The 15,566-nt window shown below is 42.3% G+C and overlaps 1 protein-coding gene and 1 long non-coding RNA gene across 4 annotated transcripts in view; one reads left to right on the forward strand and one right to left on the reverse strand.

The window, feature by feature from the left end:
- The window catches only part of MED16 (mediator complex subunit 16), a 52,062-nt gene that overhangs the window by 26,831 nt on the left and 9,665 nt on the right, over positions 1–15,566 (forward strand). The window contains exons 12-13 of the mRNA XM_073685521.1: positions 5,306–5,519; positions 8,384–8,467. Of these exons, the coding sequence (XP_073541622.1) occupies positions 5,306–5,519; positions 8,384–8,467 (298 nt within the window). The remainder of the gene's footprint in view (positions 1–5,305; positions 5,520–8,383; positions 8,468–15,566) is intronic.
- Positions 1–15,566, reverse strand: part of LOC141273542 (uncharacterized) — a 32,234-nt gene that overhangs the window by 2,465 nt on the left and 14,203 nt on the right. For 2 of the 3 annotated variants that reach the window (XR_012322105.1, XR_012322106.1), the window contains one exon: positions 2,257–2,317. The exons of the other annotated variant lie outside the window; for it this stretch is intronic. This is a non-coding gene — a long non-coding RNA (uncharacterized lncRNA). The remainder of the gene's footprint in view (positions 1–2,256; positions 2,318–15,566) is intronic. 3 annotated transcript variants of the gene reach the window in all.

The raw sequence follows: 15,566 nt of genomic DNA on the forward strand, positions 1-15,566 counted from the left end.
GCCATAGATTGCAATAAAGATCCCCCTCCCTGCCTGTCACCTCCAGCCCCACATGTGATGTGGCTCTATGCATGCGGTGGGCAAACAACTTTTTTCCCAATGCTCCCAATTTATATATTGATTGATCAATTGCCAATGCTTGCTATGATAAACTTTATTGTAGCAATTATTATCAGGCTGTGTTCACACAACTGTATTTTCGGTCCTAGTGCTTTTCGTGAACAAAAAAATAAACCTGACTTCACATGGACAGGACTAGCAGCAATGCTCTGCAGTTGAGCTATTCAGACTACAGTTTAAGGCCACGGCCCCACTATCAGTATTTGGTCAGTATTTCATCAGTATTTGGTCAGTATTTTTCTCAGGAGTGGGAGACAAAACCAGGTGAGGAACAATCAGAGAAAAGGTATAATAGAAACAAGACAACAATTCTGCATTTATCACCCACTCCTGGTTTTGGCTCCCACTCCTGAGAAAAAATGCTGACCGAATACTGACCAAATACTGATAGTGGGGCTGTGACCTAATAGACCAAGTATCCGTGTGAAAAAGATCACTCACGCACCAGTCTCTTCTGTGTGTCGGGTAACATTCACCTATTGAAGTCTGAGTGTGCAACAAAAAAAAATAATTGTATCGCATATCAGTCATCAGTATGGCACCTGATTTTTACAGATACATTTCCATTACAATCATAGGAAACTGTATTCGTTCTTGTATTCACTTCTGATATATAAAAATGGATGACAATACAGATGATAAAAATAGTCTGTCTTTCTGCATGACACTCATGATATTTTTTCTACGCTCGTGTAAACGTAATCATCACCTGCTTTTGATAAAGCAATAAAATTGATATTGTGCAGAATTAAAGGGGCGGTCCAAAACCGAAGGTGAATTTCATACTAAATGTCTATTTAATTCAATCCAATCACTTTTCTAGTACAGTTCAATTAAAAATTCCCTACCATTTCCTCTCTACTTTAACTTCCTGTTTGTTTGTTTTTTCACTTCCAATGACGTTTTGTTGAGAATTCCAGTACATTTTGGGATACTCACATGGGACGTCATCAGGGGACAGAGGATGCGATCACTGGCAACTGCTTTCCCCACATTTAGACGAAGCATCATCAGTGACCTCTGTTTCGGAGGCTGGGTTAGTCCCTGCTTGCTGCGTGGTGTCCTTAAAATTTCCACTGACAGCGCACTCTCTTGCTGGCTCGTCACTTCTCTTTAGAGCCAGCAAGGGAGCGCACTGTCACTGTGCATTCAAAGAAATATAGTGCCGGGCGCTCATTCTGTCCATACTTCATAATTTATAACCGACACATTATCAGTAGAGGAGGGACTAGCCCAGCCACTGAAACAGACATACTTGATGCCACTTCATTTTAAGGAGGGGGCAAAAGCTGCAGCTTCTACCACCATCCTGTGTGAGTATTCTAAAAAAATGCCATTGGAGGTTAAAAAAAAAGACTGGAAGTCAGACTAGAGAGGGTATATTAGGGAATTTGCAATTGTTGTATATTAGAAATTTATGTGAATTAGATAGATGTTTAGTATGAAATTCACCTTTTGGTTTCAGACCGCCCCTTTAAGTTCAACCAACTGGTTCGGCCCTCCACAGCAATGCCAGTTTCTCATGTGGCCCCTTGGGAAAATTAATTGCCCATCCCTGCTCTATATGATACTTTTTAGGTGTTTGCCTAGTATTATATGCCACATAGGATAGTCTAGATGGTTATATATACACACCTTAATGTCTAGCATGTTATTGCTGCATGATAATTCATACTTGTTTCTATGATTTCTAGATATCTACGGTAATTTTCTTCTCTTATGCTGCTATTTGGTGCCACCTATTGGCTAATGTGTATAATGACATGTTTTTATATTTCCGGTAAATATATTTTTTCAATAAAATTGTTCATTTTTAACATTAAAAATTCTTACTTTGTTTTTTTTTTGCACTTTATTTTTTATTTGGTTTGAAAGGAATTGGTAGATATCATGAAACCTGTTCTCTCTTAACTAGCTTTTTGATAGTTGAAAAACATTTCAATATATATATTTTTTTCATGAGTGCAAAGTGACTCGTGTATGGCTTGCTATACAATGCCAATTTATATGATACAAAGGCTTAGGACTGATAAATGTATGGGTATTTAAGTGCTATAATTTTTATCAGCCCCCATAATGCAGATTTTCCTTGTGTATATACTTAAAATACCGACGTCTACTTAGTGTATTACATACCGTTAGGTCTAGAAATATTTGGATGGTGACCGAACCCTCGGGCTTTATGCTCTGCATACCACTATTTTTGATTTAAAATGAAACAACGGAGATGTTATTGAGGTGCAGATGTTCAGGTATCATATTAATCAGTGCAGCAGCCCCAACATGACACTGACTGTAGTTTACTTAGCAAAATCCTGCTGACAGGTTCGCTTTAAAAACAAACATGTTATTTTTGGTAAAAGTTATTTTGTCCAATTACTTTTAAGCCCCTGAAATGAGGAGGCTTTGTAGAAAAATGGTTGCAATTCCTAAACATTTCATAGGATATATTTGTTCAACCTCTTTAATTAACCCTTTAATACCTTCTAGAGAATCCTTTGCAGGCAATGACTTCTGGAAAAAGATTTCGGGTTTGTTCCAGCTCCTGGATTAGGGTTCAAAACTCGTTTCTTTTGCCTTTTTCCTTCTACCTGCGTCTTTCTGCTATTTTTTTCAAGAATATTTCAATAAAGAAAAATAAAATGTAACCTTCATACAGGAGCTGGAAGGTTTCCTCCTTTGTGATGCTTTGCCAGGCCTTTACTGCAGCTGACTTCAGTTGTTTGTGGGTCTTTCTGCCTGAAGCAAACCTGTCACCAGGTTTTCCCCATATAAAATAGGGCCAGCACCTGTAAGCCCCATGTGACAGCATTCTAGACTGCGGTATATATGTCCCCAGTGCACTCTCTGTAAATAAAAAATAGCTTTTATTATACTCCTCTGTGGGGCGGTCCGGTCCGATGGGCTTCACTGGCTTTGGTCCTCCTCTCGTCTTATTTCATATGGATGACGCATGATCCACACAGTGTTCGCGGCATCACGCTCCTGCGCAGGGGCACTTCTCTGCCATGCTGAGGGCCGAGCTATAAAGAACTATAATTCCTAAAGCCTTACTCCTATCAGGATGTTAATATCCTCAAATTAAAGCTGAGTGTCTGCACTTTAAGCCCATATTGATTATATAACTGTATCTTGAATACGTTTTGGTAAACGGCTAAAATGACAAAACTTATGTCACTGTCCAAATATTTCTGCACTTAACTATGTGTGTGTATATGTATATATACAGTACAGACCAAAAGTTTGGACACACCTTCTCATTTAAAGATTTTTCTGTATTTTCATGACTATGAAAATTGTACATTCACACTGAAGGCATCAAAACTATGAATTACCACATGTGGAATTATATACTTAACAAAAAAGTGTGAAACAACTGAAAATATGTCTTATAATCTAGGTTCTTCAAAGTAGCCACCTTTTGCTTTGATGACTGCTTTTCACACTCTTGGCATTCTCTTGATGAGCTTCAAGAGGTAGTCACCCGAAATGGTCTTCACTTCACAGGTGTGCCCTGTCAGGTTTAATAAGTGGGATTTCTTGCCTTATAAATGGGGTAGGGCCCATCAGTTGTGTTGTGCAGAAGTCAGGTAGATACACAGCTGATAGTCCTACTGAATAGACTGTTAGCTGCTTTTTTCTTGCCATAATAAAAATTCTAAGTAAAGAAAAACGAGTGGCCATCATTACTTTAAGAAATGAAGGTCAGTCAGTCCGAAAAAATGGGAAAACTTTGAAAGTGTCCCCAAGTGCAGCTGCAAAAAACCTCAAGCGCTACAAAGAAACTGGCTCACATGAGGACCGCCCCAGGAAAGGAAGACCAAGAGTCACCTCTGCTTCTGAGGATAAGTTTATCCGAGTCACCAGCCTCAGAAATCGCAGGTTAACAGCAGCTCAGATTAGAGACCAGGTCAATGTCACACAGAGTTCTAGCAGCAGACACATCTCTACAACAACTGTTAAGAGGAGACTTTGTGCAGCAGGCCTTCATGGTAAAATAGCTGCTAGGAAACCACTGCTAAGGACAGGCAACAAGCAGAAGAGACTTGTTTGGGCTAAAGAACACAAGGAATGGACATTAGACCAGTGGAAATCTGTGCTTTGGTCTGATGAGTCCAAATTTGAGATCTTTGGTTCCAACCACCGTGTCTTTGTGCGACGCAGAAAAGGTGAACGGATGGACTCTACATGCCTGGTTCCCACCGTGAAGCATGGAGGAGGAGGTGTGATGGTGTGGGAGTGCTTTTCTGGTGACACTGTTGGGGATTTATTCAAAATTGAAGGCATACTGAACCAGCATGGCTACCACAGCATCTTGCAGCGGCATGCAATTCCATCCGGTTTGCGTTTAGTTGGACCATCATTTATTTTTCAACAGGACAATGACCCCAAACACACCTCCAGGCTGTGTAAGGGCTATTTGACCAAGAAGGAGAGTGATGGGGTGCTATGCCAGATGACCTGGCCTCCACAGTCACCAGAGCTGAACCCAATCGAGATGGTTTGGGGTGAGCTGGACCGCAGAGTGAAGGCAAAAGGGCCAACAAGTGCTAAGCATCTCTGGGAACTCCTTCAAGATTGTTGGAAGTCCATTTCCGGTGACTACCTCTTGAAGCTCATCAAGAGAATGCCAAGAGTGTGCAAAGCAGTCATCAAAGCAAAAGGTGGCTACTTTGAAGAACCTAGAATATAAGACATATTTTCAGTTGTTTCACACTTTTTTGTTAAGTATATAATTCCACATGTGGTAATTCATAGTTTTGATGCCTTCAGGGTGAATGTACAATTTTCATAGTCAAGAAAATACAGAAAAATCTTTAAATGAGATGGTGTGTCCAAACTTTTGGTCTGTACTGTATATAGATATAATTTTAAACTTTTGTATTTAAAAATTCCACAGGATAATGGTTACAAACAAATACTGTCATATTATAAGGTCAGGGTAATACCTAACTGTATATTTAGCAAAACTTGCATGTAAAGAGCCATTGTTAATGCATGCTGAAAGAATCACTTGTGTTGAATGACTGATGCTCTTTTGTGAGGTACCCATAGTTCCATTATCACTTCCCCAATGTGTTAGTACTGTGAATTACTTCCTTGTAGATGTACACGTTGTGGGGTTTTCTTATGTTTTAAGTAAATTGAAATGGTTAGACTACAAGTAATGACCTATATCTTATAGGCCGCGATGAAAATCATCCATGTGAGCCGGATGAAGCTTTGATAGATGAGTGCTGCCTGCTACCTAGTCAATTTCTTATTCCTAACATGGACTGGTTGCCCCTGGGAAATGGGTTAATCAGCCGGCTTCAGAGCAAGCTGCCTATACGCCTGCAGTTTGGGAAACCACCTGGTGCCCCTAGCCATGCTTCGATACAGTATGAAGCTTATACAAGGTAAGCAGAGCAGGTTTGCTGGAAATCTCAGAATATTGAGAGAAGCGGGTGAGAAGTTTGTCAGCACGTGACTGTAAGTATGAAAATCGCATGCTTGCAGTCTTGTGACGACCACTGAAACCAGCCAGCAGAGCTGTATCCCAACAGAGCTGAAAGTTTGCCCTAGGTTGAAAAACTCCTTTTAAGATGATTATATTCCTGTTACATTTAGAGCCATTGTAGTCAACTGCCAAAGCTAGCTAATCACAGGATTTATTACACCAGTTATTTAAGAAAATCAAATGGGTATGACCCAATGCCGACGCTCCTGTGCACAGTAGAATGCTACTTTCATCATCTTTCAATGGTAGCCGTTCTGTGGCTTAAGTATAAGGCTGTATGCTCACTATGCGTTTTTTAAGCATTTCCGCAGCGGCAATCCCGCTGCAGAAACGTTTAAACGCTTGGTAGAAGGCCTGCCATGTTCCCCAATGATAATCCGTATGTGCTGTGCACATGGTGCGGAAATTTCCTCTGCGGATTATCATTGCGGAAAAATCCGCAGCACTACCCATTATTTTGCGGAAGTGCTGCGTTTTCGCCGCCATTGACTTGCATTGGAACGCATGGAATCCGCATCACTGCATCTGTACATGCGGAATCCAAGCGTTTCAATGTGCGGATGGTACCCGGGTCTGGAGAAGAGGAGACCATAGAAACTGTAAAAAAAAAGAATGAAATAAAAAATAAATATTATACTTGCCTTCGGATGGCCCCCGGTGTCCTTGTCTCGGCTTGCCGGCAGCTCGCGGTAGACTACAGGACCTGCGGTGATGTCATTTAGTCATGTGACGGGTCACACGACCGCTGACGTCGGCAGGTCCTTTAATCTACCGCGAGCTGCCGGCAAGCCGAGGCAAGGACACCGGGGGCCATCAGAAGCTAAGTACAGTGCCTACAAGTAGTATTCAACCCCCTGCAGATTTAGCTGGTTGACACATGCGGAATTAACTTGGCATTGTGACATTTGTACTGTAGATCAGCCTGGAAGTGGGAAATGCACTGCAGCAAATTTTGTTTTTGTTTTTTTTTTAAACGTAAAAAGTTAATTCAGAGTGTCATTTATTATTCAACCCCTCAAACCACAAGAATTCTGTTTGGTCCCCCTAAAGTATTAAGAAGTAGTTCAGGCACCAAGAATAATGAGCTTCACATTTGTGGATTAAAGATCTCTTTTGTCAACCTTTTCTGACTATTTAAGACCCTCCCCAAACTTGTGAACAGCACTCAGACATGGTCAACATGGGAAAGACAAAGGAGCATTCCAAGGCCATCAGAGACAAGATCGTGGAGGGTCACAAGGCTGGCAAGGGGTACAAAACCCTTTCCAAGGAGTTGGGCCTACCTGTCTCCACTGTTGGGAGCATCATCCGTAAGTGGAAGGCTTATGGAACTACTGTTAGCCTTCCATGGCCTGGACAGCCTTTGAAAGTGTCCTCCCGTGCCGAGGCCAGGCTTGTCCGAAGAGTCAAGGCTAACCCAAGGACAACAAGGAAGGAGCTCCGGGAAGATCTCATGGCAGTGGGGACATTGGTTTCAGTCAATACCATAAGTAACGTACTCCACCGCAATGGTCTCCGTTCCAGACGAGCCCGTAAGGTACCTTTACTTTCAAAGCGTCATGTCAAGGCTCGTCTACAGTTTGCTCATGATCACTTGGAGGACTCTGAGACAGACTAGTTCAAGGTTCTATGGTCTGATGAGACCAAGATCGAGATCTTTGGTGCCAACCACACACGTGACGTTTGGAGACTGGATGGCACTGCATACGACCCCAAGAATACCATCCCTACAGTCAAGCATGGTGGTGGCAGCATCATGCTGTGGGGCTGTTTCTCTGCCAAGGGGCCTGGCCATCTGGTCTGCATCCATGGGAAGATGGATAGCACGGCCTACCTGGAGATTTTGGTCAAGAACCTCCGCTCCTCCATCAAGGATCTTAAGATGGGTCGTAATTTCATCTTCCAACAAGACAACGACCCAAAGCACACAGCCAAGAAAACCAAGGCCTGGTTCAATAGGGAAAAAGTCAAGGTGTTGGAGTGGCCTAGTCAGTCTCCTGACCTTAACCCAATTGAAAACTTGTGGAAGGAGCTCAAGAATAAAGTCCACATGAGACACCCAAAGAACCTAGATAACTTGGAGAAGATCTGCATGGAGGAGTGGGCCAAGATAACTCCACAGACCTGTGCCGGCCTGATCAGGTCTTATAAAATATTAAACCTAGGGGTTGTATAATAATTGACCCACACTTTTATGTTTAAAATTTAATAAAATTCAACTGAGCAACATAACTTTTTGGTTTGTAAGATTTATGCTTCTGTTCATAAAACCTACTCTCGTTTGCAGTTTGAAGGCTCTAACTTATTTGCATCTTATCAAACCAGCTAAATCTGCAGGGGGTTGAATACTACTTGTAGGCACTGTATAATATTTATTTTTACCATTCTTACGGTCACAGTATATAAATCCATGCTGTTTGCATGGATTTATATAGTGTGACCAAGTTGTCAAGCACTTTCCAAGTGATGCTAAAATCGCTTGGAAAGCGCTTGTCAACCCGCATGCGGAAATGCATGTGAAGAACGCTTCACATCCGCTTGTCCCTGGCAGGAAAAACGCATGTACAATCCGCATGCACAATCCGCATGCACAATCCGCATGCACAATCCGCATGCACAATCCGCATGCGGTTTTTCTGCCAGGGAGATGCAGAAACGCTCAGGAATAATCCGGAGCATTTCTGCATTGTGGGCACGTAGCCTAAGGGTAGTTTTTACTGTGAGCACTTGCTGTTTTTCAAAATTTCTTTTGCTTTTTCTCAGGTCACCCACCCAACCAAAAATTGATCATCTGAGAAGACTGCATCTGGGAATCTTTCCCACTGAGGCCTGCAAGTCCTGCACTCGGTGAGCTTAGTGGTGTCTAAGAAACAGTGATGCTATAGTGTATTATTAACCCCTTCCTGACATGACCAATTTTTATTTTTGTATTTTCGTCTTTTCCTTTCCTCCTTCCAAGAGTCATACATTTTTAATATTTTTCTGTTCACGAAGGAGAAGTAGTGGCGCTAGTAGGCTGGTCAATAAGACCTGCAGCGAATTCAGACACTTACCATATGGTGTCAGAAGAATGTAAATAATAGGAATTATGATTCGCGCTGGGCTAGTAGACACAAATAAAAATAGAAGGAGTTAAAATACTCGATTTTTATTTTTAGATTTAGATAAATCATAAAATGGTGCCCACATCCTGGGTTTGTTTCAGATCTAGATGTGGTTGAGGACAGTTATTCTATTGCGAGAAGGAAAGGATAAAATTAGTAGTAATTTATATACTAAATTGGTTTAATATATTATAAAATATTAAAAGACGGGTATACCTGGACGTGGGTGCAGGTACTGTAGCTGTTCTAAAGGGTCCTGAGTAGGGCCTCTGCAGGTCCTGGATGAGGTCTCCTAGGGCTGTGATAGAATAGGTATATTATGGCGGTCTAGAATACTGGTAGATAGAGGAGTGAGACAATTACCTGAGGAGGTCAGTCATGACATGGACGTCCTGGTGGATGTGCTAGATTTTGCGTCCGGGCAGTAGTTTTTATCCTAGGGTGAATTTAGATAACATATGTTATAGGGGGTAAATTATGTAGTAGTATTCCAGTAAAAAGTTACTGGAGAAAGGAGGTAAATACCTTGTGTATTGTAGTGTATTGTAGTGATATGGGTCTGGCGCCTGTTGCCACTTAGTGGCCTGCCAAGTGGTCAGGTTAGATTGGTACCTGGTTCAAGTTTATAGCCCTGGATCTTGCAGGGACTAAACTCGGCGTGCTCGTTGCTTAGGGGAACAAGAAGAAAGAGAAGGAGTCTTAGTGGGGGGTATCGGTCTGGTGCGGCTGAGAGTGTGCCCCTTGGTGGAGCGGAACTACCGTTGGTAGTAGGGGGGTATCTGTGCATTGAGATACCTTGTTAGTTGGGTGGATCAATAGTCCTTGGTGGTACAGTGGCTGGTGAGGGAAGATCCCTCGGTAGTGTGTACTAAAGGCGGGTTCGTTGTGACTGACCTCATCCAAGTGGTCTTTAGATGTAGAATAATCTTAGGAGGAGCGCAGGATGGGCAGCACTGTCTGTGCCGTTTGGTGTGCGGTGGCTGCTCGTTGCTTCCAGGGGTGGATGCTGCAGAAGCTGGCTGGTAGGAGCGAGTGCGGAGTACCGGCCGGTGATGTCCGCCAATTGCGGTCTCCTGGAGGTGTGCGTGTAGCGCTTGTGAGATCAGGCAAGGCGTCACGTGGTGTGGTACGGGAGCTGATTAGGACCAATTCCAATGCGTTTCAGAAGCCACTGCTTCCTTCCTCAGGGATGGTCCTATACTGGTATGGGGTGCCTTATATACTGAATGGTGACTGAATCGTGATCATTCATTTAAGGCAAATAATTCTATTTGTTCCCCAGTTCCTTTGGGACTAAACAGTGAAATCAAATTATTTGCCTGTGCAACTTACCCTGTACGGAAGGCGCTTCTTCTTCCTGCCGTCTGTGTAGTCTTGTGGAGCAGGAAACTTGTGCGCAGGTTCTGGTGAGTCACGCTGCCTTCCCGGCGCCTGCGCACAAGTTTCCTGCTCCACAAGGCTACACAGACGGCAGGGGTACTGCGCATTACGTACAGGGTAAATTGTGCAGGCGCGGGATCCGTCCGGGAACTGCACGTCACAGGGCCCTGTGATGTGCAGGGGAGTGGGGGATATGGAAATGAAGCTAATAGGCGGGGATTTCTTTGCATCCCCTGGACACACAGCTTGCCAAAACTAATTGAATAAAAGGCTATTACAAAGCAAGCAGACCTCTACTATGGGCCATACAGGTAAGTATAGATTCACATCTCTATCACCTGAATGCCCATATTAGAGGTCTGATAACTCCCAGGGGTGACAGATTCCCTTTAACTCTTATTTTTATTTGTGTCTACTAGGCCAGCGCGAATCATAATTTCTATTATTTTTCTGTTCACATAAACGTTTGAGAGCTTGCTTTTTGCAGGACAAGTTGTACTTTTGAATGACACGATTCATTGATACAATATATAATGTAGTGGAAAACAGAAAACCTTACAAGTGCAGTGAAATTGCAAACAGAATTGCAATTCTGACATTGTTTTTTTGGGAATTGTTATTATGGTATACATTGTGTGGTAAAATTGACCAAGCAATATTATTATTCTCATTAGGGCGATATCAAAATTGTCCATTTTCTTATTATTTTAGTGGTGAAAAAAAATCTGAAATTTGTTTAACCCCTTCACGATCTTGCAATTTTTTATTTTTACATCAAAGTAGCCGTATGAGGGCTTGTTTTTTGTGGGACGAGTTGTACTTTTGAATGACACCATTGACTTTACCATACAGTGTACTGGAAAAAGAGGAAAAGATTCCAAATGCAGTGAAATTGCAAAAAAAAAGGTGCAATTTTTGAGTCTCCTATTTGCCGTGTTCACTATATGGTAAAACTGTCCTGGCAGTATTAATCTCCAGGTCAGTAGATGTACGCAGATATCAAACATGTATAGATTCTTATTTATTTAAGGGCCACTTTTCATTTTTACGAATCAATTTGTGAAGCACCTGGGGGTTCCAAGTGCTCACTATGCATCTAGATAGGTGCCTTGGGTGCTCTAGTTTCCAAAATGGGGTCACTTGTGGGGGAGCTCCAATGTTTAGGCACACAGGGGCTCTCCAAACGCGACATGGTGTCCGCTAATTATTCAAGCAAATTTTACAATCAAAAAGTCAAATGGCGCTCCTTCCCTTCTGAGCCCAAACAGTGTTTTTTCCCCACATATGGGGTTTATGCGTGCCCAGGGGAAATTGCACAACAAATTTTGAGATCCATTTTTTCTTGTTACCCCTGCAAAAATAAAAAAAATTGGGTCTAAAGTAACATTTTTGTGAAAAAAGTTAAATGTTCATTTTTTTCTTCCACATTCAAAAAATTCCTGTGAAGCACCTGAAGGGTTAATAAAGTTCTTGAATGTGGTTTTGAGCACCTTGAGGGGTGCAGTTTTTAGAATGGTGTCACTTTTGGGTATTTTCTGTCATAAAGACCTCTCAAAGTGACTTCAAATGTGATGTGGTCCCTAAAAAAAAATGGTTTTGTAAATTTTGTTGGAAAAATGAGAAATCGCTGGTCAACTTTTAACCCTTATAGCTTCCTAACAAAAAAAAATGTTGGTTCCAAAATTGTGCTGATGTAAAGTAAACAAGTGGGAAATGTTATTTATTAACTATTTTGTGTGACATATCGCTCTGATTTAAGGGCATAAAAATTCAAATTTTGAAAATTTCAAAATTTTCGCCAAATTTCTGTTTTTTTCACAAATAAACGCAAGTGATATCGAAGAAATTTTACCACAATCATGAAGTACAATATGTCACGAAAAAACGTTCTCCGAATCAGGGGGATCCGTTGAAGCGTTCCAGAGTAATTACCTCAGAAAGTGACAGTGGTCAGAATTGTAAAAATTGGCCTGGTCATTAACATGCAAACCACCCTTGGGGGCAAAGGGGTTAAATCAGCCTTCATGTGCGGAGAAAGACGCGGGCTCCGTATGAGAGCCTGCATCAAAGGCAGGGACACTACTTTTGACATACAAGTAAAATTATGATTTTTTTTGTCACTTTTTCTGAGACATATTCAGTCAATAAAGCTGTTTGAGGACTTATTTTTTGCGGGGCAAGACAACATTTTTGTTGATATAATTTTGGGACAGATATGACCATTTGATCACTTCTTACAGTCTTTTTTTATGTTTTTGAATTTTTTTCTGCTTGCTGTGTTCACAGATTAATTGTATATTTTGATAGATCAGACTTTTATGTCCACAGCAATACAACATGTGTACTTTTTTTATCATCTTTATTTTTAATGGAGGAAAAGGGTGATTTGAACTTTTTACTGTATTAGTCTCCTTGGGGAATTCCAACAGCAATACCCCAGTATTGCTGCATGTAGTGAAAATCGCTGTCTACTTTGAAGCACGGCCACAGGCTGGATTTCAAAGGAGCCCCAGAGTGACAGGCATGAAGGTCTTCAAAAGACCCCCGGTTGTCATAGCACATATTGGCACATAGAATGATGCTCTCCCACGCCGGCGTGCTCTTAATCCCGCTGTCTGAGTTCGACAGAAGCATTTAACAGTTCAGCAGTGGTGGGTGGAGCCTGTGGCAGATAAAGGCAGATCCTGGCTGTGTGTCACAGCCATTATCTGCTGGGTATGGGTATGGGTCAGGCTCACCCTATGAACCTGCTCCATGCACACCATACATATATGGCGGATGTTGGTAATATGTTAAAAGCTAGTCATTCCCTTCCAAGGTTTCTAATAGGTTTACTTTATCTAATTAGTACTGTTTATGCACAGAGCCATATGGTTTTGTTCTAAATAGTATTTATTTTATTCCCTCACAAATTTCATTTGATTTTAACTTGCAACTATTGCATATATCACGACCTGAACGCATCCAAGCACGCAGGGTTGAACTGGCCCTTTGGCGAATCCTCTGGTAGTGCATCCATAGAGTCTTGGAGAACCCAGTGCTGAATGGTGCCCCGGCTTTGCCACCACCATCTGGATTTCAGTGTTCTCTGTATCTTGGGAGTGCAGATACCAACTAATACATTTGTGGAGTATAGGTAGCTATACAGTGTATAGAGCTGCGAGGGCCATCGTACAGTGTAGAAAAGCTGTGGGGGTCATCGTTCCTCATTTAGGAGAGCTATGGGGGCCATTGCAGTGCGTATAGAAGAGTTGTGTGATCCATCGTACTGTGAATAGGAGAGCTGTGGGGGCCATTGTACTGTGTATAGCAGAGCTGTGGGGGCCATTGTACTGTGTTGAGGAATCAAACATTGCCGGGGTCACACTGGGATCATCATACTGTGCTCTTGTGTGCAGGAATACACTGTGGTCTTTCTACCGTATGTCGGGGCATTTTCGAGACGCCATGAAATAGCTATCATAGTAGGTGTTAACACTAAGGTGCTTCTGTGAAGACCCGGGGTCTTCTGTGAGCGTAATACTACTCCGACAACAGAGAGTGAGGGTAAAACAGTGTGGCAATACTTTATTGAACCACAAAATGGACAATAAACACCTAGAACAGTCCCAGCAAATACCCAAGATGGTACAACATTACACAGTCTCACCCTTCCGCTCCTCCCACTTGGGATAGAACAGCTGCGAATTTGGGAATTCCAGGGTTCAACTACCTCAACCAGTTGCCCCTTGCTTCTGGCATGCCCCCACAGAGAGAAGGTAGCGGCAAGCTTAGGAAGCTTGCAGTCCATCGAGGTACAAGGCCAAGAGACCCGACGGTCCCACCCTGGCCTCTCTGAGAGTTTCCATGGGGCCAGATGACCGGCTGGGCCCAATCTGGCTTCTCCGAATGTCTCCGTGGGTTCCATGCGACCAGACAGTCCCTCCTGGCAACCCCAAACAACATATCCATGGGGCCGGGTGACTTCATCGTCCCAACCTGGTCTCTCTGATGGTCAGTGGAGCAGATCTGTATCTTTCCAGTCAGGTCTATATACCCTTAGACTAGAATCATGTAGAATCCAAATCTGTGTCTCTTTGGTTGGAGCCGCCATGCGTTTACTGTCCTGAAGGATGTCTCTCGTTCTCCTTGTAAAGTCTTTTTGATGCTCCTTGACTCTGCTTCCAGCACTACAGACATCCCTGTTTATATTTACATCTGTGTAAAGTCATCAGTCACAGGTTGGGGAGAAAGGGCAGCCCTCAGATCTCATTGTTTGAGGTAATCAATTTACATAGCTGGTATAGCAGGGGCTCTTTAAATCAACATTCAGCTGACTTAGTATAATATGCAATTAACATAGTAAAGGTTCCACCCTATAAATATTTGTAGCAGAGTACTCGGCTACTAATCGTCTAATTGTCACAGCTTCTATAGGCAAATTACATTGATGACTTCTCTCTCGGATAGGTCATCAATTTTGGATCTGTGGGAGTCCAACACCCAGCACCCCTGCCAATCAACTGTAATAACCTCTGGCAGCTATCAGATGTAAAAGTTTATTGAGCTACACTGCACAACTACAGTGGTGTTAAAAAGTGTTCGGCCCCTTCCTGATTTCTTATTCTTTTGCATGTTTGTCACACTTTAAATGTTTCAGATCACAAAAAATTTAAATATTAAACAAAGAGAGCACAAGTAAACTCAAGATGCAGTTTTTAACTGAAGGTCTTTATTATTAAGGGAAAAAGAAATTCAAACCTACAGGGCCCTGTGTTTAAAAGTGATTGTCCCCTAAACCTAATAGCTGGTTGGGCCACCCTTAGCCAATGTTCTGGAGGAATTGTGGCCTACTCATCTTTGCAAAATTGTTGTAATTCAGCCACATTGGAGGGTTTCCGAGCATGAACCGCCTTTTTAAGGTCATGTCACATCATCTCAATCGGATTAAGGTCAGGACTTTGACTAGACCGCTCCAAAGTCTTAATTTTGTTTTTCTTAAGCAATTCAGAGGTGGACTTGCTAGTGTGTTTTGGATCATTGTCCTGCTGCATATCCCAACTGCGCTTCAGCTTAAGGTCACGAACAGCTGTCGGGCATTCTCCTTCAGGATTTTTTTTGTAGACAGCAGAATTCATGGTTCCATTTACTACAGCAAGTCTTCCAGGTCCTGAAGCAGCAAATCAGCCACATACCATCACATTACCACCACCATATTTTACGGTTGGTATGATGATCCTTTTTTGAAATGCTGTGTTACTTGTATGCCAGATGTAATGGGACATGCACCTTATAAAAATTTCAACCTTTGTCTTGTAAGTCCACAGAGTTTTCTACCAAAAGTCTTGGCGATCATCAAGCTGTTTTCTGGCAAAACTGAGACGAGCCTTTGTTCTTTTTGCTCAGTGGTTTTCGCCTTGGAACTCTGCCATGCATGTCATTTTTGCCCTATCTTTTTCTTATGGTGGAATCATGAACACTGA

The sequence above is a fragment of the Phyllobates terribilis genome, unplaced genomic scaffold (genome assembly GCF_046119375.1).
Source record: "Phyllobates terribilis strain yellow unplaced genomic scaffold, ASM4611937v1 Scaffold_1__5_contigs__length_1240528914, whole genome shotgun sequence".
NCBI classification, from domain to species: Eukaryota; Metazoa; Chordata; class Amphibia; order Anura; family Dendrobatidae; genus Phyllobates; species Phyllobates terribilis.